The following is a 27,935-nucleotide window of genomic DNA, read 5'->3' as shown; positions in this document are numbered from 1 at the left end:
TTCAACCACTTCTTCTCATATTCCAACTTCATGCAATTTCACCACATATATTACCAGTCATAACAATTCATGCATATCATAACTAAGTTCATATTTTAACATTCAAACATAGCTTCATCCATTAGAAACAAAGAAATAACACTCAACTGTAGGGGTTTTCGCCCAAGCTAGAAGGTCTCGCCTAGGCAAAAAGGCTCTCTCGCTTAGGCGAGTCATTCTCACCTGAGCGAGGCTCAAAACAGAGAACAACCCAAACTCTGGGCGAATTCTCGCTCAAGCTAAGCTGTCTCGCTTAGACGAGAGTGACTCTCGCTCAAGTGAGACTGGCTCGCTTAGGCGAGATCTCATGCAGAGACAAGGGATGAGTTTCTGGTGTTTTCGCTTAGGCGAGAGCTGCTCGCTTAGGCAAAAATACCACATTCCAAATTTGTTCTCACATGCAACAGTAAAGAAATCTAGCACAATCCAAGCATACACTCAATTACACAATTCAAGCACTCATACAACAATCAATCATGCAATTCAAAGTCATCAGAATGATTTCTAGATGAAATTCAAGTAAAACAGTTAGCTTCCCTTACCTGTTATCCTGTTTAGACAACTTTATAAACGTCAACGCCTTAAAAACGTCAACACCTCTAACTCCACAGGATGCTCTATCTTACGCGAACGGAGAAACTGATCAGTCCAATTTGAACAGCTCGCCGAGAGGATCAATCCTACGGTCTCGATTCTTCAATCAAACGACCAGAGAGACAGAACCTCTAGAGAGAAGTCAGAGAATTATAGAAAAGTGGTTTCTAGAGAGATGATGTGTTTTAAAATAATGAAACTCGTTTATAACAATTCTATTTATACTAAAACCTTATAATATTAAAATAATTGAGTCTCACTATTTTTAAACCACTATCACTTTTAAAACGTCATTTTCTAGGGTCTTACATTCTTCCCAACAACAAAAATTTTCGTCCCCGAAAATTCACTCGTCAGATAGAAAGAAAACCATGCTCTCCTCATGTTCTCTACAACAACCACCTAGACATGACTAACTTAACGATTGCAACAACTAAACTTACTGAAAACTCTGCCTCTGTGCTAAGCGATATATGTTTAACAGTGTAGATTGAATTAGTCACTACTTTCAAAGTAACTTTCCACCTTCCACCTTAAAACTTGAATGATCATTTACACCTAACCAACCCACTTATGTCTGATATGTTGACCCACCTTCCATATGTTCTCCACTACTTCTAGTAGGTATTTACCAAAATTTAAAGATTTACAACCGATTTCAACCTAAAACGCGATTGTTATCACTTCTCATTATCTAGTTTCTTCCTTGAGGTACTACTCATCTGACTTGGTCACACACAACTTCATAACATTCTTGACCACCCTATCCACCACCATCCTCATGACATCATGTTTCTCATACTGACTTTGACCAGGGCAGCAAAGTCCATAATAATGCTATCCCACTTCCAGAGTAAACCCTTCACTTGCGGCAACAACGAACCCAAATTCTGACACTTTCTCAGCATTTTATTAAACCCTTTAATCTTCAACCATCTCTCCACCAATTCTTACTCTTCATTGTCGAACCAACCACTGCAATTCTTTTTCCGCTTAAAACATATACTAGCACTTTTCCACTTCTAAGTTGATAGCACAACTCAAAGCCATAACTCGATTTCTCTCTCGCGTTTCCTATCCATTTCCCTCCATGCAACTCCATACTTCTAGCTGTTGATGATCACTAAACATCTTTAAAAAAAATCTTCATAACACTGACACATCTGTTGTTTTAGAGAACTCACTACCACATCAACCACCAGGTTAAGAGTAAGATACCCCCTCTTTTTCTGTTTTCTCACTATTGATAAGTATATCCCACCATTATTCTGTTGCGTCACTTTGATCAACAACCGTTTTTCACCTATGATGTGTCTAGCCACAAAAGACCGCAAAGGATAATCAATCATTAAAGCGCCGATCATGTTTTTCTTCAACGTCTTGACGAATCTCTTCACACTTGAGAAACTTGTCGCGAAACCTTGATAATAACTTGCTCGTAAAACCTTACTTAAAGTCACTCTTAGAACTTCCTTTTCCTTAACACATTTTCCACTCATCTTAACCACTTACAGTCGTAGATCTTAACATATAATTACTTCTCTTTCCAAACTTTGTTAGACTAGATTACTAATGATGATACACTGCGATTAAACCATTGCTTTTCTAAGGACTCCTCCACCTGTTGTCTTGACTCCACACTTTTAGCAAAACCATCCAATGTAAAACTATTGATACTGGTTACGTTTCATATATCAATGCCATAATGAATCCCACCGCTTGTCGGTGATTGTTCTAACATCTGCTTCATAACATAACTAAAACTACTTCACCATTGAGATCCCTTGCATATGTTCTTCACGGCCTTTACTAGATAAACACTCATACCGGTAACACTCTGTCTTCACTTTTTAACTTGTTCCATACATTGATGCACAACCATTTACTCACCTTCTTGAAACAAGGAACATCACTTCCTATGATACCACATTCCACCAAAATGAGCTTGGAAAACAACCAAGTCACCCTTGAGATTTATGCTCCCAAACATTGTAAAGGAAACAATTTAAGTTAACTTTGAATTTGAATCATTTGATCACCTCGAAACATACCACACGTCTAAGAAATATTTACTTGTTCGCCATAGAAGAAAAACTACTAGCTCAAACTCAAACTCCTCTTTGCAGTTAACCATGACTCATTTACCATATTGACGATACCAAGGTTTTATAATCACAAACGAAACCAAAACTCATATCCCAAACACCACCTTCTAAATTTGATAATTTGCATTAATAGCTTAGCACCAACTATCATAGACACAATTCCAACTATTTAGGATTTTTCTTCTCCTTTCATTATTTACGGTACTCTGCCTTCTCTAGCTTTTATCGCTCCCACAAGATCGAACTTAAAGGTTCACTTCTTCTTCCCACATTTGAATTTCTCTACCTCAGCCCCAAGTCAATGCTTATGCTCATGAATTACTTTTCCTTGAAACATCCTGTTGTCTACTGAAAAGATCCAAGTCTCTCCTTCTGATTATTGAACCTAATATGAAACCTTTATGCCATTTCATTCTCACCCACATATTATTTCTCTTTCTACTTAGGAAACATCATCTTACCTAACTGATCCGCAGACTCTGGTATGTCTTAACCTCCCACTAGGGATTTGTCGTCTTTTTACACTTCACGATCTTTATCTTTCTTAGCTTGCTGGATGCCAAACAATCTCAATATTTTCTGTAACCTAGGATCTACCAACTATTTTTCTTCCACCAATCCAATAAAGCACTAGATATGGTCTTACGACTATATCTAATGACACTTCTCCTAACATTGCATGTACATGGATAACTCTGAACCTCAGAATTGTCGGGATGTAGAGCCGAGTTGATTTTCCCCAAACATTGTTGCGCTGGCATACACTGATATTTTCCATATTTCTAACCTTTGAACTCAACTCCTTTTGAAAAACTTGTGATATTTGATCTCGTGAGCCTGCCCTTGAAGCTTCCTTAGTCTAAACATTGATGTTAAATTTTAACCTCTTTATCCAGTCTACTAACCCAAAGCTTAACTTTCCTCGCTCATCGATCTACTTCATACAACAAACCTATATCCTTGGGATAGAAAGTTATCTCAAAAGCTATATCCAACCCTCGCAAAAGTAAGCGGGTCAAGTTGACGTTGAATCTGCATTCCTCTATCACTATAAACACTAAACGCAAACCACAAAGGTGCAACAAAACAAAAATGGACACAGAAAGCAAAACTCTAACATCTATTGATAGCCAAAACTTTTCTCTATCTCTCTTATTTTCTCAAACTAGTAAAATTAAGAAAGGAAAATAATCTTTGATCTAGTCATGAGTGTGCACCCTCATTACTTTATCAAGACGCTTTATGTTCTTAATACTTTCGGTTTCAAAGACAAACTCTACTAAACTCGAACTCCAACACAAAAAGCCATGACAAACCCACAACCCTCAGGTCATCCTAACGACGAACTGCTCTGATACCATAAATGTAACATCCCAATTTCAGCAGCTTAAAACTAATAAAAATAGGGAGTTTCATCATAGTTCCAAAACAGATAATCCAGTGTACACAATATAAATACAGTCTTACAAATGATATGACTATAAAAATATATCACTTATACACTTAAACTAAACTAATAAACTCTATACTACTGACCACTGCTAAAGCTCCCACTGGAAATCTCCTCTTCAACTCTAAAACGATGGCTCTTCATCCTCCAGAAGTGCCTTTGAGACTCCAACCACATCTGCTCCCACCGAATAGGTGATCATCGCAAAAGGAAACATACAACACAAGACTGGAACACAAAAAGCAAGGGTAAGCTAATCTGATTAAGGAATCATGCAGTTCAATTATAAACAGAAACCATGCAATCTTTCTCATTATCACCAGAATCATATAGACCACCACAACACATATACATGACTCTAGACTCAATATCCGGATTATGTAAGCGACATCGGATCTCTTGGTGGCTTGCACCTGTGATGGTTCCCAAACTCTGCAGAGTTTGGACACAAGGGGTTATCACCCAACCACTCCCAAGGTAAGTCCCATCACATCTGTGACAGATCAAGTCCATAGACCAGGACCTCCTGCTACTCCCCCCGACGTAATCCATCATACTCTACATGAGTCTTAATGGTTACTAGGAGCGTCAGGATACCAACCAAAATTGAGTCCTTATGTCCTTACATACACTAAAACATTCCTCTTAGAATTTCCCTTGAAATCCTAGTTCAACCACTTCTTCTCATATTCCAACTTCATGCAATTTCACCACACATATTACCAGTCATAACAATTCATGCATGTCATAACTAATTTCATATTTTAACATTCAAACATAGCTTCATCCATTAGAAACAAAGAAATAACACTCAACTGCAGGGGTTCTCGCCCAAGCTAGAAGGTCTCGCCTAGGCAAAAAGGCTTTCTCGCTTAGGCGAGTCATTCTCGCCTGAGCGAGGCTCAAAACAGAGAACAACCCAAACTCTGGGCGAATTCTCGCTCAGGCTAAGCTGTCTCGCTTAGATGAGAGTGACTCTCGCTCAAGCGAGACTGGCTCGCCTAGGCGAGATCTCGCGCAGAGATAGGGGATGAGTTTCTGGTGTTTTCGCTCAGGCGAGAGCTGCTCGTTTAGGCGAAAATACCATATTCCCAATCTGTTCTCACATGCAACAGTAAAGAAATCTAGCACAATCCAAGCATACACTCAATTACACAAGTCAAGCACTCATACAACAATCAATCATGTAATTCAAAGTCATCAGAATGATTTCTAGATTAAATTCAAGTAAAACAGTTAGCTTCCCTTACCTGTTATCCTGTTTAGAAAACTTTATAAACGTCAACGCCTTAAAAATGTCAACACCTCTAACTCCACATGATGCTCTATCTTACGCGAACGGAGAAACTGATCGGTCCAATTTGAAGAGCTCGTCGAGAGGATCAATCCTACGGTCTCGGTTCTTCAATCAGACGACCAGAGAAACAGAACCTCTAGAGAGAAGTCAGAGAACTCTAGAAAAGTGGTATCTAGAGAGATGGTGTGTTTTAAAATAATGAAACTCGTTTATAAAAATTCTATTTATACTAAAACCTTTTAATATTAAAATAATCGAGTCTCACTATTTTTAAACCACTATCACTTTTAAAACGCCATTTTCTAGGGTCTTACAATTATTATTTCTATTTTATTATTTAAAATTCGTAATATCCTGGCGGGATGTTACAATGCTCACTAAAGCATCCAAAACCACAAAGAGCTTCCATTGCACCGACTATCGCATGGCGGTAAGTACGCACCGCCAGGCGGTGTATCAGTTTCTGGACAGAACCCAAATTCTTCCTGCACCCGTGATAAACCTTAAACCCCCAAATTCCATTCTAGTCCATCACAAGCATAAAACTCACATCAAATCAATTTTCCATCATGTATTTTCGTCTAGTAAAATCATACAATTACCAATTTCATCATGATTATACTCCCAAAATCATATTACCAATTCACCCTAAACCAAACATGAACCCTTCATGTTATACACGTCCATTCAATCATCGTGAAAACATCAATAATGGCAATTATTATCAATTATTCAGTATCACCCATACAATTATACGTAGGGATTTTACAAGAACTCGCATTATATCACATAATTCAAATGAAATCATAGGAACATACACCATAGTATGTGTCGCCTGACAACTTCATCTGTGCCACCTGGCGGTTCAATTCAAAACCCAGAAATTGTGTTCAACGCACATGCATCGCCTGACGGACCTTCAAAGCCGCCAGGCGATTTTTGGAAATACTCCAGAAACGTGAAAACAGGTAAACGTTTGATCATGTAGAGGCACCATAGTCACACATCATGCTATGAAAAACATCATGAAATGGATACACATGTAAAGGAGCTCACATAACCTGGTTTCCTTGTTTCCAATTACCAAAACGTGTAATCCTTGTTGGTAGCAATGTCCCCCTTCTTGACTCCTTCTACTGTTCCAACGTCAATAGGCTTCAAAATTACCTCTTAACTCTCTTTTCCTGTGCAGATTGATTAAGAATATCCAAAGGAACTCTGCATCACCCTTAACTCACTATTATTCTTCCTAACAACTCTAATTTTAATGGTCTTGATAGCTAAAACGAAAATTCCATTAAAATGTGTTTAATGGTTAATCAATGGCCATTCTAAAGTGGTTTTCTAGCCCCTCCTCTTAGACGGCTAAGGTTTCTACTTCTTCACATTCATGCCAAAAAGAGATTTGGCAAAAACAAACTTATTCGCTTCAGTCAAGGTTTCAACACACAACCACACAATTACAAGGCCAATGCACAACTAATCAACCAATTCATATTTCGTGATAATTCTTATACTTCTAGGATTATATTATCACTCATCATGCTCAAGCATATTATCAAAATAATAAACAATTAAAATAACATACAATTGGCATACACAAAACTTGAACCCAAGTCCCCTCATAAAAACTAAGTACTCTCAACCATATGAGCTAATACTATTCCACATCATAAAAACCAACATCAATGCCATAAAGACTCCCACTACTCGCATTTATTTAATAATTATTTGTTTAATTATTTAAATTTCTTGGGTTTTACAATGGAGACCAGGTATCAAGAACATGCAGATTATGTAAATCAGACGATTACCCAGATTACCGTGCTAAAGAAGATACGAGTGAGAGACAAATCGGCTTTGTACAATGTTGTCAACGAGTCGAGCTTCGAGAAGATTGCAAATGTTGCATCTTTAAAGGAAGCATGGGATATTTTGGAGGTTGCATACAAAGGGAATGACAAGTCTGGTTTCAAGCTTTCAAAGAAGAGTTTGAATGCCTAAAGATGGAGGACAAAAAGTAGATAATCGAGTATATAAAACTCGGGTAGAGAAGGTGACCAACCAACTTGACAAGATGGAGAGCCAATGCCAACAAGTCGAGTTGTAGAGAAAATCTTGAGATCACTAACATATGATTTTGAGAGCATCGTATGCGCCATCGAGTAGTCGAAGGACTTGTAAATTCTCTTAGTGGAAAAACTTGTCGGGTCACTTGAGGCCCACAAAAAAAAAGGAAGAAGCACGAACCGCATGATCAAACACTATAGACGCAACTTGATTTGAATGAAACTCGGAATACTCAGGGTCGAGGTCCTAAAGGTAGAGGACCAGGTGGACATGATCGAGATGATGTTGAAGATGACATGGATTAGACCAGGCTACAGAACTGTCATGGTCGTGATCAAGAAAAGGGTCGAGCAGATCGATCCCTGTCAGAAATGGAATGCTTCAAGTGTGGCAAGCACGACCACTACGCAAGAGAATGTAGATCGGCAAGCTACTACAACTATGGCAAGACTGAGCACATAGCATAGTTTTTAGTGTGAGTTTTTTCCAACATGGACAACATATCTATTGGAACAATGGAGTTAGGACCCACAATACCATTAGAACTTTTTTCAAAAACTTTCTTGGACAACATTTTCCTGATGAAACTTTTAATTTTGTGTTAATTGTAATAGTTTAGACACTTTAGTAATATTAGTTAAAATTGTAAATCCAGAACTTTGTTGGAATATATGTGAACTATTATGAAAATTTTCTACTTTTCAGGTTGGAAAATTGTAATTACAGCAAAATAAAAAAAACAGCAGCTTTTAATATCTGTCGTTTCACTTCTAGACATCAAAGGGCGTCGACTATTGTAGAGTCCATCGTCCTTTGACATTTGTCAGTGCAACGACAGACGTCAAAAACTACTATTTTTTAGCTTTGAAAAGTCAGGTTTTCTAAGAAATCGATGTTAAGGGACGTCGGGGTTGCACTCCGACGTCAATTTTGATGTCACCCGATACAACATCAGAGTTTGAGAATACTTTAAAAGTAAAAAATAACTGACATTAAAAGCCTTTTTGTATTAGTGTATTATGACCTTCATTGCGACAATAAAACATTTTTGTGGTTTAGGCTGAAGTGGTTGATCCATTTCATTATGGAAACAAATAGTTGTTGACCTACTAAATGAGTTATGGTGCATTCGTGGTTTTGAAATAAAATTTGGTCTTGCATAAGTGGACCTATAATCTCCATTTCTCAACCATCTCATTCATCCTATCATCTCTCAACATAATTTCTCATCTCAATCATCATATCAACAAGTACCCTCCACTTACATGGTTTTTCCACCTCACCAAACATTTGGTCCAAGCTCGTCAAATGTGTTCGCCACCTCTACCATGACACCATCATCTGCCTACAATCCAGGTTCTTCATCCATGCATTATTATCGACAATAATGCCTTCCTAGGAATCACAAAATCCAATTGAGATTACTCAAGCTAAACACAATGATGAAGATAATGCACCACCCGAACAGAACCACAAAAGATGACTAAGAAGACTTAGAAGAAGACCACCATGTGATAATGGTTCATAGAGATAAATGTACTTATCTTAAATATATAATAAAATTTTGGGTTAAATATGTTTTTGGTCCCTCAAGTTTGAGCAAAATTTGGGTTTAGTCCCTCATCAAAACTTTTGACCAATTTAGTCATTCATCTTCCAAAATGCGTGACTTTAGTCCTTTTAACCAAATTTTGTTAAGTTTATCTGACATTTCAAGCGCATTTCATGATAGTATTTAAATTATTTATACTGTTTGACACATTTTTGCTTCAATGTTAACTTAAATACTATCATGAAATGCGCTCGAAACGTCAGATAAACTTAACAAAATTTGGTTAAAAGGACTAAATTCACACATTTTGAAAGATGAAGGACTAAATTGGTCAAAAGTTTTGATGAGGGACTAATTCCAAATTTCACTAAAACTTGAGGGACCAAAAACATATTTAACCCTAAAATTTTTATAAATGTAGACAATGTAACATCCCTTCTTAATAGCTTAAAACTAATAAAATCAAACACTTCATCATAAAATCAAACACTTCATCATATCAATTACTAACCATCAAAGCCATATAATATGCTTAGCATCAATCATAAAACATTTAAAAATAACTAAATAGTATAAACAAGCAAAACAAGGCATTTAGCGCTCAGCGCCATTTGCCTCGCGAAAATTGGTGCTCAGTAACATCATGTCACCGCTTAACGCTAGAACATTCAGAAAAGCTGACGCTCAACGGCAAAGACTGGCACTCAATGTCACACTAATACTACTCAACGTTGTATTAGTTGACAACATGTGCATTTGATGATTTTTGAGGACCTTAGACTTGTTCCATTACTTAAATTGGTACTCCTTCCTTAGTACATTGGTTCAAAATAATTTTAATACATGAAAGAGGGTACCAATTTGTTTAATTTCTTAGATTCAAAATCTCCCAATCAACACATAAACACACAAAAATGTCAATACAAGATCATTCATCCAAAATACATCAACATGAAACTGATTCATCATAACAACTCAATTTTATCTTAAAAAATACAACCAATCACAACATGCAAAACATTAATTTATCAAACTCACGCACAAAAAAGAAAACTAGCTTCCATTACCTAACCAAGCAGCTTAAGAGACCCAACGAATATACGAACCCTAAAACATCTTTATAGCTCCACAAGATGTTCTATCTATACCTAAGAATCACACAAGAACGATCAGGACATACCGTTATGATTAATGATCAACAGAGACTCAAATTACTAATCAAAACCTCACATGCAACCAGAAGAAGGGTCACATGCAAGCCAGGATGGAAAACCCACAAGAAAACAAGTTGAAAACAACTTACACGGTTGAAGAAATTGATCGGTCCAAATTGAATAGCTCGCCATGAGGATCACTCCTACGATCTCAAATCTTCAATCAGACAAAGAGGACGAGAACTCCTATAAAGAAGTCAGATAGAAAAGTCGCTTTTAAAGAGATTGTGTGTTTTAAAATAATGCAACTTATTTATAACAATTCTATTTATACTAAAACCTTTTAATATTAAAATAATCGAGACTCATTATTTTTAAACCACTATCTCATTTTCTAGGGTTTTGCACATGAGTATTTTTACTACTATCTCATTTGCTTTTTCCAACAATTATATTCTTAAAATTAATGAAATGTAAATTTTTAAAAAATATTGTATTAATTTTATAATAAACCATATTATTATTATTATTATTATTTTCTCATCAACTTTAGATGCTTTTTATTTATTTAGTACATGATTTTTGTTTATTTAATTCAGAAAAATAATTAAATTAAAAAAATAGTTAAATGCAAACAAACTAGTAACTTGAGTGATAAAAGTGAAAAAAAAAAGAAGCCAAAAAGGAGAATCCTTTTATATATAGGTACAGATAATACATGTAATTTTTTAGTTAAAAATTCACTACAATTATGTCATTTATTCAAAACAAAAACTATTTTTTTCATTAAAAAAATGTAAAAAAACCTAACTAAATTAACTCGTAACCCGAATAACTCGAATTCAACTAACTTATAAATTAAACGACCAAATATGAATTTTAAAATATTAAATTCAAGTTACACTGAATTGATCAAGCTGGGTTCGAATTCAATCCAACCTAATTGATGCTCACCCTTGTTGCTAACGATTGCTATCATAATAAAATATTATTTGTAAATAACTATTCGTAAAAAAAAACATATAAAACGAAAGTTGTGTTCATACATAATGACATAATCAAAATAAAATTTATGAAAATTGTACTTTATGAGCACAACTTTTGTGATTCTAATTTTAAATTGGAAGTTGTTTTCACATATTATGATTTTAGTAAACACCTGATGGACTTAGAACACGACTTCTAATTCTAAAAACTATTGAAAGTCGTTTTCCAATTTCATGACTTTAGTAGACGATGGTGTATTCCCTCTATACATTTTCTTACTTTTGATTTTGAAAATTAAATTTCGAAATCGTCTTTCAAACCCATATTTTTGCGAAGTTGTCGACGAAGTGTTTGCCTTGGACATGACTTACCCCAAATTGTGTAATATTTTTTGAAATCTGCTCGTTCTAAATTTGTAATTTATGTACCAAAAATACATCATCTATTATAATATATGGAAATATAATAAATATAACAAAAAATATTAAATGAGTCCATTGATACATCGATTAAACAAGTCTAACAATATTCATTAAACGAGTTTATCCATACAATCAATAGGCAAGTATAACAAAAAATAAAACTTAAACAAGACATTTCACACATTGATTACATGAGTCTAGGAATACTCATTAGAAAAGTCTGTTCAAACACCGATTAGACGAGTTTACCAACGACATACATTAATACATTAGATAAGTCTATTTATACACATATTAGACAAGTCTACTAATACAATGATTTTGTTCATTCACTAATTAGACAAGTCTTACAATACACTTTAGACAAGTTTGAAGAACCACTAATTAGATAACTTTGTCCATACCCTAATTAAATGAGTTTAGGTAAAATCATTACATGAGTCATTTCATACATTGATTAAATAAGTCTAATAATACTCATTAGACAAGTTTGTCCATACACTACTAAAGATGAGTCTATCAACAAACACTACACCAATTTGTTCATACACTAATAAGATGAGTTTAGCAAAATACATTAGATAAGTATTTTCATACACAGATTGAACAAGTATATTAATACACGTTAGACGAGTTTGTCCACTCAATGATAAGACTAGTCTTGTAATACACATTAGACGAGCTTGAACATACACTAATTAGATGAGTCTAGCAATACACATTATATGAGTGTATCCATATACTATGAGATAAGTATAGCAACACATAATAGAAGAGTTTATAAATGCATTAATTAGGTGAGTCTAGAAATACACATCAAACAAGACTTTTCATGCACTTATTAAACGAGTATAGTAAAAAATATTACATGAGTCTAGCAATACACATTAGACGAGATTGTGGATAAATTAATTAGAAGAGTATAACAAAAAGATATTAGACAAGTCATTTCATACACTGATTAGATGAGTTTAAATACTTTGATTGGATGAGTTGTCGATGAATTGATTAGATCAGTCTAGTAATATACATTAGACAAGTAATTCATATATTGATTAGATGAGTCCAATAATATATATCAGGCAAGTTTTTTCATACACAGATTAGACGAGTCTATTAATAAACATTAGACGAGTATCTTCATTCGCTAATTAGATGAATATTGCAATACACATTAGATGAATTTGTTCATACACTAATTAGATGAGTTTAGCTACACATTAGACGAGTTTTAACATACACTGATTATATGAATCTAATAATGCGCATTATATGAATGTGTCCATATACTTATGAGACCAAGCTAACAATACATATTAGAAGAGTTTATCGATGCATTGATTAGACGAGTTTAAAAATATACATCAGACAAGATTTTCCATGCACTTATTAAACGAGTATAGTAAAAAATATTACACGAGTCTAACAATACACATTTTACGAGATTGCAGATACACTAATTAGAAAAATATAATAAAAAAGATATTTGACGAGTCATTGCATACATTGATTAGATAAGTTTACAAATACTTTTGTTAGACGAGTTGTTGATGAATTAATCAGATCAGTCTAGCAATACACATTATACAATTCATTTATATATTGATTAGACGAGTCTAACATTAGATATTAGATGAATTTGTTGATGCACTGATTATACGAGTCTAACAATACACATTAGACCAATATGTCCATACAGTGATTTGTATTTATAACGAATATATTCTACATATTTCTACATAGTCTATCATTTATATTTTTAGAGAGTTTACTCTATGTTTTTTAACATGTTATATCCTTTGCATTTTTACAAAATCAACTCTTTACATTTTTATATATTTTTTAACATGTTATATCCTTTATATTTTTACAAAATCTACTTTTTACATTTATATATATATATATATATATATATATATTATAAACTTATGAATAGTTTTCACATTGAATTTATTCAAAATTTAATTATAATTTTAAAAATGTTAATATTTTTTAATATAATACATATTTAAATAATTTTTAATATAATATATATTTACTAACTTAAAAAGACATACACAAAATAATATCAACCCTCGTATTTAAAACTAGTTTCAATAGAAAAAAAAATGATTATTTGACAAAGTATTTTTTGACAAACTTTGACAAACAACCATTTTTAATAAAAAAAATCCTAAAACTTTATTATTTGATTCTCTTAATTTCTATAAAAAAAATAAAAAATTACTTTATTTGATAACTTTGTCAACCAAATATTTGTCAAAACATTATTTTCCTAAAAAAAAACTTGTCTTTTAGTTTCACACCCAGTGCTATAACAAAAAGCTAGTTGTATTAATTTGCTAGGTTAAAACGAGAGTGCTAGGCTACTCGCACGATACTCTTGATATATTTTTATTAGTTAAATTTATAAAATCATGAGTTAGATTTATTAACATAAAATGAAAATTGTATGCTTTTATTTTTTATAAATGTGAAGTGATTATAATAATGTAGCTGAGAAGATGTGTTTGAAAAAAAAATGTGATTGTGTAAAATGAGGAAAGCAAAGTCATATTTTGCTCACGCTCTGAATAGAATTGTTATACAGCAGCAGTAGTCAACAATATGAGGTGTCTCATCTTCCACTAATTTTCCAACGACAAGAACGGGACGTACTTGATTATAAACGGAATTTGTTTGGGCGGTGATGGCGTTTTCGTGAATGAATGACATCACATTGGATTGCACCAATCCCTTAAATAAAACGACGCCGTGTCACATCATCCCATCCTCATCAACTATGTTCAATTCCACGCCCTCAAACATGCCTCCTTCTTTTTCTTCACATTCATTTACTCTGTTATTTTCTTCTTTTGTATGTATTTATTTTTATTTTAGTTAACGTTTTATTGATATAGTAATTAGAAAACAACAATAGTTTATTTAGAATAAAACTTAATTAGATGAAGTTATGTCACCGGTGCTTTAATAAATTTTATCAATCAAAATTAAAACTTTGCTTTTTATAATTGGCGCAATAATTTTTATTAAAAGTCAATAGAAATTATGAAAACATTGTTTCCAGTTTGATTGATGAGCATCATTAACATTTTAGTGTTGTTCAATTTGTTACGCTTGAGATTGTTGCGAAGAAGACATGTTTATTGGAACTACTTATTTAACATGGTTTAGAGAACTTTAATACTATTAACGTGTTTTAGGGACATATCAATAAAACTATAAGGATGAAATTTATTAATAGTAATAGGAAGAAAACATAGCACCTGAATAATGAGTGTAACATAAAATGAGAGAAATGTATGTGTTCTTAAACATAAAGAAAAAGGACCAACAAGTCTCGCTCAACAAAAATAGAAAAAACAGAAGAATAATATGCATTAGACCAATAAATACGAATTGGAACATTTTATTAGTATGTCTAAACATAATCTACTTAATATAAGTAAATTGTGTGATAGTAAACATAATGTCTCTTATCAATATTTATGTATATTAAAAAACTATGATGAAGCTATCATTTAAAGGACAAAATAAATTTACGTGAAACCATCGTATAAAAAGGTAATGTTAATAATAAAAAAAAAAAAAAAACACTCAATGAGCATGACATAAGTGTGATCATATTAGCTTGAAATTAATCTCAAAACGGCAAAATTTTAATCTTATAAGATACTCACCTAAATGTCACTGAAAAAGTCTACTCTATGTGAGACATGGATGAAATGCTAAACAATTAAAATATATTTTTCTTCGATTAAAATATAGTTTTTCATCTAGAAGTAGGAGAGTGGATAATGATTATATAATGAACTCTAAGTTTATTATTTTGGTCGTTTCAGCAAAAAATCCTTGAAGATTTTATTTCCTTTTTTTTACACTCTTATAGTAGAGTATTATGAGGTTTAAATTAAATGTTTGCTTTGGAAATTGTGAATGTACTTGGAATCAAAGATCATAAGAGTTGTTTATGTGGTGTAAAAATGTTCACATACGATTAGTTTCTAGTTGTTATAAGATAATAGTAATGATTTTTCTCAATTTTGAAATTTCCTTGTTATTTATCTATTGATAAGATAATTCTCAAGAGTAGAAGGGATTGATGTTCTTCACAATAATACTTTTTTTTTTTCTGATGAAGAAAGTCCGTCTACAAGAGATAAAATATATTATCTAGTCATAATATACCACAAAACACAAGATCAACATGAAATATGTTCCTTATCATAAGAATAAAACATTCAAGCGTTTTTTTTTTTGAATTTTATAAAAACATTTGAAACAAATACTTATCTATTATATAACTGAAAATTTTGAAGAGTGCATAAATAGTTGTTTTATTAATTATTAAAATTTATAGTAAAATTATAAAAAATAATTATTTATTAATTTTTATAATATTATAATTACTTAATAAAAACACTTAGTAATTTTTCATGAAGATAACTACTACTTACTTATCACCCATTATAAAATCAAGGGTTAAATATGTTTTTGGTCATTTAACTTTCAGTAAATTTTGAAATTAGTCAATTTCAAAACTTTGGACCAATTTAGTCATTCATCTTTTACAATACATGGATTTAGTCCTTTTAATAAAATTTTGTTAAATTTATTTGATATTTCAAGCGCGTTTCATACTAGTATTTGACTTAACATTAAAGCAAAAATGTGTCAAACAATATAAACAACTCAATTACAATCCTAAAATGCGTATGAAACATCAAATAAACCTAACAAAATTTGATTAAAAAGACTAAATCTACATATTTCGAAAAATGAAGGACTAAATTGGTCTAAAGTTTCGAAATGGACTAATTCTAAAATTTACTGAAAGTTAAGGACCAAAAACATATTTAACCCTAAAATCAATAAAATTAGTTTTTTGTGTTTATAAGAATAACAATGGTAAAAAAAATGTGAAAGAAAAATAATTACACAAATGAATATACATTATGAATTTTTATAAATAAATATAATTTTTATGAGGAGATAAAGTTATAATAAAAGTACAAATAGAAAACTAATTAAGGTAACAATTACAAATAAATTTGATGATACCATCATGTAAACTAAATTTATTATGTTTTATAATAATGATCTTAAAAATATAAAAAACATTAGTGTTTTATCCATGCGATGACAGCCATTAAACTCAAATAAATGCAAGTATCATTATCGAAATCTTTCACTAACATAATAGAGAAAGGTTTTGGAAGAATGTTTTCAGCCTAATCTCAACATTGCATCAAATAACGTTTTCACTTTTTATATTTACAATTTAATTATTATCGTTTCACGACTTTTATCATTTAAACTTTTGATCATCTAAATTTTCAAATTTAATACACTTTATTATCCGTTAAATTTCTAACACAATAATCACATTTCATTGAAAAAGATTAAAACAAAAACCAAAGTCATGACAATTAAGAGCATCTCCGATACAGTTTCTGCAAAATCTTAATTATGATTGTTGCCAAAAATATATATTTCTAAAAAAATGTTATTTTAGTTTTTATAACCAAAGTATTAAGCAAACTTAACTTCTTATAAGAATCTAAGGATAATTGGTGTTTAAGGTGTAAGTGAATGCACATGTGGAAGGAGAAAACGCTGAAATCCGAAGAGGTTATCCATAAATAGAAAATGTTAGTGAAGTCACAGTCTACAAAATTAGTTATACCGTAATGGCACAATACCCGGTAAAGGTAGGGCAGTGAAGACAAAATAAAAACTTACCTAATGCGTTGAAACCATTAATTTCATATTATTAATATTAATCAATTATCTAACGCCCAATCTGTTCTCATCAATGTGTAAGGAAACGCCACCTAGCCACTAACATTTCATACATAGGGTTAAATAATAAAGGAATATTTTAGCTTTTAACCTTTGGTAAAACTACAAGAAATTTCTATTTTCATATATTAGTTCAATATTTTTAAATTAAGTAAAAGATTAAATATTAAAAATATTTATTTATTGATAGCGATAAAGTTATGTATTAATGTATGTGATGTAATATATATTTATTGCCAAAATAAAAATTCTATGTATTCAAACAGATAAATTAAAGAAGTAAGACTTTAGAAGTAAAAAATTATGAAGTAATTAATTAAAGTAGATATACTTTTTTTGGTATGAATCACATCACATTATTATTATTAGTACATATTTGGGATAAAAATTCAAAAATCAGTAAGTAAAATCATTCATGCCAATTGATGCATGCGTTTGCTGATGTTGATATATTTTTATATTGTCTCCTATAGTGAATTATTGTCATAAAATTAATAAATATTAACTTTTGTAGTAATAAATTTTAATTTGTTAATAATATAATACACTAATAGTTTATTAAAATAAAATTTAATAGTTTGATTCTTAAAACATGTTTCATATAATGATTATTTGAATGCATAATTAAAACTGTGAAAATAGTTTTTTTATGCAATTAGAGATAATTGCATATAAATAACTTCTTCATTTTATGATTTTGTTAATTAATTAATTAATTAATAATATAAGATTTTGTGAAGGAAAGGTATGAAAGTAAAATACTTGATGGATTTTTTTATTAGTTGTTTTTACTTGTGTTTTGACAATTTGGCATTTCTCTCATCCCTGGAGAGGTCAGAACAGGACAGTATGCCACCAACCCACAAAAGAAAGCTAAAACTGAAAGGCAACACTGCTTAAAACCAGCAACCAGCAGGAGAGAGAGAGAAAGACACAAAGATAGAGAGAGAAACACAAACACACAGACAACATTGTGTGTTGTGTGTGAGCACAAAACACAGAGATCCAACCAACATGGGGTGACACACACAATTTTTAGCAAATAATAATAAAAAACACACCTTGCCTGAACTAGTTCATCGCCGCCACTGGAAATCAGAATCTAATACATAAAAGTTTCAATCTTTTACCGTCATTTTTGGTGAGTAGCTTCATATCTCAATTATTCGCTTTTTTGTTTTTCACTCCTTCAGGGATTGATCTCTTTCCCATGCCTCTTCACAATTCAATTCAATTCAATTCAATTCTCCTTTTGTATTGATCTTCAGTTTTTTCTTTTTTTGCTCTATGCTTTAATTTTAAGTTTAATCATCTGGATTTGATTGATCAGGTAGTTTGGGTTATATGGGAGCCATCTCACGAATGATCATCATAATTCTTGTTCAAATTTGAACACGGATTCATGAGAATTCATCTTCTGAAGCTTTGAAATATTTCATTTTCTTGTTAATTTGCCAAATTCTGATATATTTTTACTTATATTTTAGTTTTGGGTCTTCTGTTGTTTTAATTGGATTTTGTTTTTTGATCAGGTAGTTTGTGATTATTCCGGCATGTCGGGAGCTATTTGGTCATTCAAGTTTGGAGGTTGATTGAGTTGGAATTGATCAGGTATTTTTGTTCTGTTGCAGATCATTTTTGAAAGGAGAAAAAAGACACGGCTTCGATTTGTCTGTAACTGAACGTCTGTTTTCCTTTGGTTTTGTTTGTTGTTCCAGGGAAAACACAAGAAGAAACTGTGTGGACTTCTTTGACTTTGCAGTTACTTCTTCGAAACTTTGAAGGGTTAAGTTCCTGTAACATCAGAAGACAAAGTTCTGCTGTCCTTTTTCTGGAGCAATGGCGACTTTGTCACATGCAAACTCTAGGAGAATGTATTCATGGTGGTGGGACAGCCACATAAGCCCCAAAAACTCAAAATGGCTCCAGGAAAATCTGACAGGTAATTCCTTTTATCTCTCTTCAGCTTTTGGAAGTAAGTATATTAAACATGTTAACTATTGTTGTTCATGACTTGACACCTTCACTCACTCAAACCATTTATTGATTTGTTATATAAAGGGGAAATATATGTATCTGACATGGAGTAGAAATCAAATCTATTCCTCTTTCATTTCTGTTTTTGAAAATCTCTTTCATTTCTTTGATATCTTATATATTTATTGAGATTGTTATGACTAGAAGGCCTTCAAAATTACAGTCCATAGATGTTCTCTCTGCTAAAACCTTTATAAAGCACTGGCCAACAAAAATATATATCATCTTCGGTGATATCGTCCACAACAACATAACTCGGTTTAAATCTGTTTTCAGTTTCACTTCAAAATTTACTGGCACTTGTGTGATGCACTAAAGTTGAAACTTCATTGGCATATAATCATTTTTCTCAATCTGCAAGGGTATATATATTTTCAAATCATATTTGTTTGTTGATATCTTCTTCAAAATAGTTTTCTATGTATAGCTATAGATGTTGAAGCATGAAGATATGTGATTTATTTTTTTACCAAAATATTAGTTCTTGTCTCTGGGGACATGTTACATGTTCTGTAAGTGCTAGTTTGCTGACACAGGTCTATTTACTTTATTGTCAATTGTGTCATTTATTTGCTTAATCAAGTTATCATCCATTTGGTGGTTCTGTTTTAAGGACATTTGAACTTAATACAAGGATATTTCCTCTTGCTCAGATATGGATGCCAAGGTGAAGCAAATGATTAAGCTTATTGAAGAAGATGCAGATTCTTTTGCAAGGAGAGCAGAAATGTATTATAAAAAACGGCCAGAGCTTATGAAAATGGTTGAAGAGTTTTACAGGGCATATCGGGCATTGGCTGAGAGATATGATCATGCAACTGGAGTTATCCGCCATGCCCATAGGACCATGTCTGAGGCATTTCCTAATCAAGTTCCTATGATGCTGACAGATGATTTACCTACAGTTTCTCCTCCGGATACAGAGCCACACACTCCAGAAATGCGCCACTCTTCACGTTCCTTTCTTGATTCAGATGAACCACAAAAGGAGGCTTCTGCTCACTTCCATGTTATAAAAAAGAATGGTGGTTATTCTGGCGAACCTGATTCTTCTTTGAACAAAACAGGTTTGAAACAGCTCAATGATCTCTACATCCCTGGAGAACAGGAAAATCTTACACAGTTTGCAGAAAGGAATGCCAGAAGGGGGCTCAATTTTTTTGAGACACAGGAGAGTAGTGAGCTAAACAATGGAAGCAACAATACTAGGTCTCACATCTCGTCTGAGTCTGAACGTGTGACAAAGGCTGAGACAGAAATTTTGGCCTTGAAGAAAGCCATTGCCAAATTAGAGGAGGAAAAGGAAGCTGGCTTGCTTCAGTATCAACAGTGTTTAGAGAAGCTGTCTAATCTCCAGTTAGAATTGTCTAGCGCACAAGAGAATTCTAAAAGACTTGATGAGCGAACAAGTAAAGCTGAAGCTGAAGTTCAAGCCTTGAAGGAAACCCAAATTAAATTACAGGCTGAAAGTGAAGATAGTCTTCTTCAGTATCAGGAGTGCTTGGAGAAAATAGCAAAGCTAGAGGAAAATATTTCTTCTGCGCAGACAGAAGCCGGAGAACTTAATGAAAGAGCTAACAGAGCAGAAAATGAAACTGAGTCCCTAAAGCAGGACCTTGCTAGAGTAGAAGCTGAAAAGGAAACTATCATTGTTCAATATAAACATTGCTCGGAGACACTATCAAAGTTGGAGGAGAGATTAGACGAAGCCGAGGAAAATGCAAGAAGGACTAAGGAGCATGCCACTGTAGCTGAAAATGAAATTGGGGCCTTGAAACTACAAGTTACTAAACTTAATGAAGAAAAGGAAGAAGCTGCTCTCCGTTATCAGCAATGCTTGGAGATAATTTCCGGTCTGGAATATAAACTCTCTTGTGCTGAAGAGGAGGTGCGTAGGCTAAATTCCAAGATAGATGATGAGGTAGAAAAATTACAGAGTTCTGAGAAGAAGTGTCTTCTCTTGGAGACATCAAATCACAATCTGCAGTCTGAGTTACAATCTTTGGCACAACGAATGGGGTCTCAAAGTGAAGAACTTAATGAGAAGCAGAAAGAATTGAGTAGACTTTGGGGTTGCATGCAGGAGGAGAGATTGCGCTTCATTGAGGCTGAAACCGCTTTTCAAACTCTTCAGCAGTTACATTCTCAATCTCAGGAAGAGCTTAGATCTCTTGCTGCTGAACTTCACAGTAAAGTGGATACACTGGGGAACGTGGAATCACGTAAGCAGGCTTTAGAGGATGAAATACACAGGGTCAGTGAGGAAAACAAAATCCTAAATGAGGTCAAAATTTCTTCATCGTTGTCAATAAAAAATTTGCAGGATGAGATTTTGAATTTGAGGGAGACAATAAAGAAACTTGAACAGGAGGTGGAGCTGCGAATTGATGAAAGAAACGCACTTCAGCAAGAAATTTACTGTCTTAAAGAGGAGCTTAATGATCTGAATAAAAAACATGAAGCCATGATGGAGGAAGTCAGGTCAACTGACTTAGATCCACAATGCTTTGGACCATCTGTTAAAAAACTGCAAGATGAAAACTTAAAGCTGAAGGAAACATGTGAGGCTGACAAAGGAGAGAAAGAAGCTCTTTTGGCAAAATTGGAAACCATGGAGAAAATTCTGGAGAAAAATACTGTCTTAGAAAATTCCCTTTCAGACTTGAATGCTGAGCTGGATAGTGTCAGAGGAAAGGTAAATGTGTTGGAAGAAACATGTCAGTGTCTACTAGTTGAGAAATCCAATCTTGCTGCTGAGAAGGCCACCTTGTTTTCTCAGTTACAATCCACAACTGAAAAGCTGGAGAGGCTCTCAGAAAAGAGCAACCTGTTGGAAAATTCACTATTTGATGTGAATGCTGAACTTGAAGGGTTAAGGATGAAGTCCAGGGTGTTAGAAGATACATGCCAGTCACTTGACCATGAGAAGTCCAGTATCTTTCAAGAGAAAGAAACCTTAGTTTCACAGATGAACATCACTCATCAAACACTGAAAGATCTTGAGAAACTGCACAGTGAATTGGAGTCAAAGCATTTGGAACTAAAAGGAGAAAGAGAGTCTGCACTTAAAAAGGTAGAAGAACTTCTAGTTTCCCTATATTCTGAGAGGGAAGAGCATTCCAGAGTTTTGAAATTGAATGAAGATGAATTGGCTGAGAAGGAATTACAAATTCATATTCTACAAGAAGATAACAATTGCAAGAAAAAGGATTATGAGGAGGAACTGGACAGAACTATACATGCTCAAATTGAAATTTTCATCTTGCAGCAATGTATTGACGATCTGGAAAAAAAGAATTTCTCCATTCTGGTTGAGTGTCAGAGACTATTGGAGGCTTCCAAAATGTCAGACAGAATGATATCTAAATTGGAGACTGAGAATGTTCAAAAGCAGGTTGATGTGAATTCTCTGTCTGAGAAAATTAAAATACTAAGGGTTGGGTTGATTCAGGTGTTGAAGACTCTTGACTATAACAGTGGGCATTTCTGTGAAGATATGCTTGAAGAAGATCAAATGCTTTTGAACCAGATATATGAAAAACTTCAGGAGAGGCAGAAATCTTTTGACACAATTTTCAATGAAGGCCAAAAACTGGCCATTGAGAATTCAATTCTGATTACATTCCTTGAGCAGTTAAAACTAAAGGTAGAAAATCTAGTGACACAAAGAGATGACCTTGATGAGCAGTTCAGTATCCAGTCTCAGCGGTTTTTGGCGTTGCAAATAGAGGTTCAGAAGATACTGGAGAAGAACCAAGAGTTGAAGTTGACAATAAGCAAAGGAGAAGAGAGAATGGAAGTAATGACAGCTGAAATAGGCAACCTACAGAAGAAGCTGTCAGACATGGAAAAAAATCACAACAATTTACAGGAGGATAGTCACAAAATATTGGAAGAGAAGAAGTCCTTGATGAGAAGTTTTCTAGATCTGGGTGAAGCGAAAAGTAACTTGGAAGAAGAAATGTGTTTCATGATCCATGAGACAATAGCTCAGTCCAATATTTCCCTTATTTACGAGAATATTATCTTTGAAAAACTCCTGGAACTTAAAGAGCTAGGTGAGGATCTTGATAAACATTGTTCAGCAAATAATGACCTCAAGGAGAGATTAAAAGTTATGGTGGGAAAGTTAGAGAATGAAGAAATGGAAAATTCACATCTTAGAGAGTCATTTATAAAGTCAAATGTTGAACTGCATTTAGTTCAATCTATCAATGATGAATTAAGTTGTCAGATTAGGGATGAAAGGGAAATGTTGAATCAAAAGGAAAATGAGCTTTTGGAAGCCGCTGAGATGTTTCATGTTTTACATGCTGAGAAAACGGAATTGCAAAGAATGGTGGAAGATCTGAAGATTAAGTATGATGAAGCAAGGGTGACGCTCGAAGAACAGGCTAATCAAATTTTGAAATTGTCCTCAGACAAGGACCGTCAAGATGAAGAGGTAATTTGCCTGTGTGAAGTGAACCAGAAGTTGGAGTCTGAAATACGGCACCTACGTCAAGAGCTTGGAGAAACTAAACTGAGGGAAAATAAGCTAAGTTATGAAGTACTTGAGGGAAGAAATGAGATTGAACAATGGGAAACTCAGGCTTCAACACTCTTTGCTGAGCTGCAGATTTCTGCTGTCAATGGAACATTATTTGAAGGAAAGGTCTCTGAGCTAGCTGATGCTTGTGAGAATCTTGAACACAGAAACTACTCCAAAGACATGGAAAGCGAACATCTGAAAGAAAGAGTTAGCAAGCTGGAAATCGAAAATGGAAGACTATCTGGTCAATTAGCTGCTTATGGCCCTGCTGTCAGTGCTTTGAATGACAGTATAACAGCTCTGGAGATGCAGACTCTTGCACATGCAAAACCTGATGACTGTGAAGAAACAAAGGTATTGAAATATCATTTTAGTATTTGGTCGCAACATTATTATAGCTTGTCTGAGTGATTCCCTTGGGCCATAATTTGACAGTTTCGGGGGTGGGTTAGATACTCATTCTTCTTTCACTCTATGAGCTTTGAGGCACTTTAATGGATTCTTGAGCTAGATTCCAAATTTCAACCAAATTATGAAGTATCGCTGTCTTTACTTTCTTGGATGCACAAATATGACTTCGTAATACCTTTTATCTCATGAAATTGGGTGGAATGGCGTCTGGTTTTGTAACTACTTTTTAAATCTATTAAGTAAAATAAACTAGTCTTTTTCTCCATGAATTCTTCATGCAAAAATTTGCTTTATAGTATTCAATGCTAGAGAACATTGTAGAAAGATAAGCTGCTTTTTTGGGTCGGTGCCAGATCATTGCTTTTGCTTGGTGATTGCGTAATCATGTGAAATGAATTTCTTCTCAAACTGGAACGAACTATTATTTCATTTATTTTATTGATATAATTTTGTTACAATCATCATTTTCAGGCTAAAGTATTGGTGGGTAATGAATTCACTGAAGATGGTCAACAAGCAGACCAAGATAAGACAGTTATGGCACCAGAGGCACTCCCTGGCTTCCAAGATATGCAGAGAAGGATCAATGCTATTGCAATGGTAGTAAAGCAGTTAAATGAAAGTTTCAAACTGAAGAATCAAACTAGAGAGATACAAGAGTTAAAATCTGGAAATACCCGGCATGGAGAGAATATTCAAGCAAGCAAGCATGTTACTCAAGACCAAGGAAAGACCCCGGTTACAGAGATTGAAGTTTTGCCTAAAGACATCATGCTAGATCAAATATCTGAATGTTCATCATATGGGATAAGTAGGAGGAGAGAAATTCTTGAGGCTGATGATCAGATGCTTGGGTTGTGGGAAACAGAAGATAAGGATGGCGCTGTTGGAAAGCAAGTTGAAAAGACACAAAGGATGGCTTCTGAAGTTGGAGGCAATCATCAAAGAGGAACAACCAAGGAACCCAAAAATAAATACCCTTCAAAAGATTCCTTGGTGGAAAAAGAGTTGAGTGTGGACAAGTTAGAGATCTCGAGAAGATTGACACTGCCACGGGATGAAGGGAACCAAACAAAGATTTTAGAGAGACTTGATTCTGATGCACAGAAGTTAACAAACCTTCAAATCACCGTACAAGATTTGATGAAGAAGGTAGTGGTTAATGAGAAGAACACAAAAGGAAAAGGTGTTGAGTTTGATGGAGTAAAAGGGCAACTTGAAGCATCCCAGGAAACCATCACAAAGTTGTTTGACACCAACAAGAAGTTGATGAAGAATGTGGAAGAGGGTACCTTGTCATCTGTCGGGAAGAGTGCAGGAGAGTCAAATGAAAGTGGAAGTGTCAGCAGAAGGAGAGTCTCGGATCAAGCAAGGAGAGAATCAGAAAAGATAGGACAACTGCATTTGGAGGTGCAAAGGTTACAGTTTCTACTGCTGAAACTTGGTGATGGAAAAGAAAGCAAAGAGAAAACGAAAAGCAGTGATCGAAGTCCAAGAGTGCTTTTGCGAGATTATCTTTATGGTGGGACGAGAAGCAACAACCAAAAGAAGAAAAAGCTACCATTTTGTTCATGTGTGCGACCTCCCACCAAGGGAGATTGATTGTTAATTTGTTACCTTATAGCTTTCTTGTTTGTAAAATTTTCTCTCTAAAGATGCATTGAGACCCTCCTACATATTTTGATCTTTGTACATGTTGTGCCTCATTTACTCATAAGAAGAGGCAAAGGCTAGGACGGAATTTTCACAATTTTTTCTCTGTAATATGAAATTCTGAATAATCACCTCCTTTTTTCTACCTGGTTTAGATGAGAAATGAGTGTTTAGTGTTGTACCCATTTCCGTGTCTAACATTGTGGTGCAAGATACTATTATTCCTTCGTAGAACCAGGCTTACCAATTTGCTTTCATTGATTTCCTCCATCTCCATCCCTGAGATTTGAGCTAAACTATTTATTTTTCATAAGCTATAATTAGCTTATTTATATGTTAGAAATCAAATTTAAACTTTTTATTAGAAATAAATGAATTAATTATCTTCCTTTTTCTTCTAGAAATGGTTATGAAAAAGATTTTCGTGAATTGCACCGAATAATCAGTTTTCTCTCCCACAATCAGTTCTAACTAAGGATATGACTCGAGTACTTTTCATTTTCTTATGCCTCTAAAACTTCTCATGTCACATATTGGAGTGGTAACGTAACCCTCTGATTCATCTTTCTTGAGATCTATTCTTGCACGGAGATTGAAGTTGCATGCTCCGTAACTGCCCTAAATGGTTTTGGAACATGGTTTTGCTCAGTTTATTCATCACCTCGCTTCCAGGATTGACCAAAAAAAGCTGAGTGCATATGAATGGAACATTAGAAAAAAATATATATCAAGCATGCTAAATTGAATATGTATAAGAAAATATTGGTTCCTGAATCATAATTAGCAAATACGGGGAGGTAGATCAACGGCTCATGCAGTGGTACCTCTCAAAGGAAAAAAAAAATACTATAGAGAAAGTTTAATGTAGAGTATTAATTTCACAACTTGGTAATGGATGGTAACCTTCATACAAGATTTTATTGTATTATTTTGGTCACTTCTTAGATCTCTTTGTATGTCACTCAACTTTGTATTTGTTTGTGTCAATAGTTTTTGTGGTGTAAAATTTGATGTTACCTGAACATAAACATTTTTTTTGGTGGAGGCACCGATGGAAAGTCTACTGGAAATTGGATACAAAATGTTGTCGAGGAAAACTATATTAGAATTTAGAATGAATGTTCTAGTTGAAAGCTAATGTCACTAATCTCAAGTTTGTTGACCTTAAAACGGAGTTTTAGGATGTTGAGACTATTTAGTGTATCGAAATATAAGCCTAGAATTGAAGTTTAAAGGGAATAATAGTTCATTCCGAATGAAGGACTTAAGGGAAGAGATGAAAGTTGCTAGGATCGATCATCCCATCTAAGGTAGTTTGGGCTTCATCACAATTTTATCCTTGAAAAACACTTCTAAAGGTTGAATGAGTATTTAAGCTACCTTTTATCTCGACTCCTAAGATATGTGAGACTATTGAGTGTACTTGAATACAATACAAAACTTTGGACTACTTTTCTATTTATAGTCGATAAGGTTACAAGTTGAATAATAACTTTTATCGGATCTATTAAGATATGAAAAGATATAAAATCTTGAAAATATAATTTAAATTATCCTTTATTAAAGATATTAAAGACTAAATTTGATACCCGACAAGTTTTTAATGTTATGACTGTATACAATCTCTTAGCCTTGTTGTGTCAGGCAGTCAAGGCAAAAAGGTTTAAAAGTGGCATACGAACTTTCACTCGTTTTTCAAACATGGTATCAAATTAGGAAGGAAACTCTTAAATCATCATCTCATATTCGATGATCAATTTCTTTAATGGATCAATGTTCCCTACTCGATATAAAGACATTCAAGCACAAAACATCCCATTAATAAGCATTG

At 33.6% G+C, this 27,935-nt stretch overlaps 1 protein-coding gene across 3 annotated transcripts; it reads left to right on the top strand.

The window, feature by feature from the left end:
• The first annotated feature begins 18,345 nt into the window (after nt 1-18,345).
• On the top strand, nt 18,346-26,287 carry LOC114191027 (protein NETWORKED 1D-like). 3 transcript variants are annotated; one of them, XM_028080166.1, is made up of 5 exons: nt 18,346-18,613; nt 19,005-19,083; nt 19,191-19,414; nt 20,163-24,394; nt 24,923-26,287. In XM_028080166.1, exons 3-5 carry the CDS (start codon nt 19,312-19,314, stop codon nt 26,051-26,053), a joined length of 5,466 nt encoding a protein of 1,821 aa, XP_027935967.1. In that variant the 5' UTR covers nt 18,346-18,613; nt 19,005-19,083; nt 19,191-19,311; the 3' UTR covers nt 26,054-26,287. The 3 variants fall into 3 exon arrangements, with proteins under 3 accessions (XP_027935967.1, XP_027935968.1, XP_027935969.1); XM_028080167.1 differs by having other exon boundaries at nt 18,356-18,613; nt 19,009-19,083; XM_028080168.1 differs by lacking the exon at nt 18,346-18,613 and having other exon boundaries at nt 18,991-19,083.
• The last annotated feature ends 1,648 nt before the right edge of the window (nt 26,288-27,935 follow it).

Source organism: Vigna unguiculata, chromosome 7 (genome assembly GCF_004118075.2).
Source record: "Vigna unguiculata cultivar IT97K-499-35 chromosome 7, ASM411807v1, whole genome shotgun sequence".
Taxonomy (NCBI): domain Eukaryota; kingdom Viridiplantae; phylum Streptophyta; class Magnoliopsida; order Fabales; family Fabaceae; genus Vigna; species Vigna unguiculata.
The sequence above is the reverse complement of the archived record's forward strand: the minus strand, read 5'-3'. Positions and strand labels throughout refer to the sequence as shown.

Coding starts and splice junctions, on each gene's coding strand:
- LOC114191027 (XM_028080166.1), top strand. CDS start 19,312: ATGGCGACTTTGTCACATGCAAACTCTAGGAGAATGTATTCATGGTGG. Junction 19,415..20,162: donor GCTCCAGGAAAATCTGACAG/GTAATTCCTTTT, acceptor CCTCTTGCTCAG/ATATGGATGCCAAGGTGAAG. Junction 24,395..24,922: donor ATGACTGTGAAGAAACAAAG/GTATTGAAATAT, acceptor CATCATTTTCAG/GCTAAAGTATTGGTGGGTAA.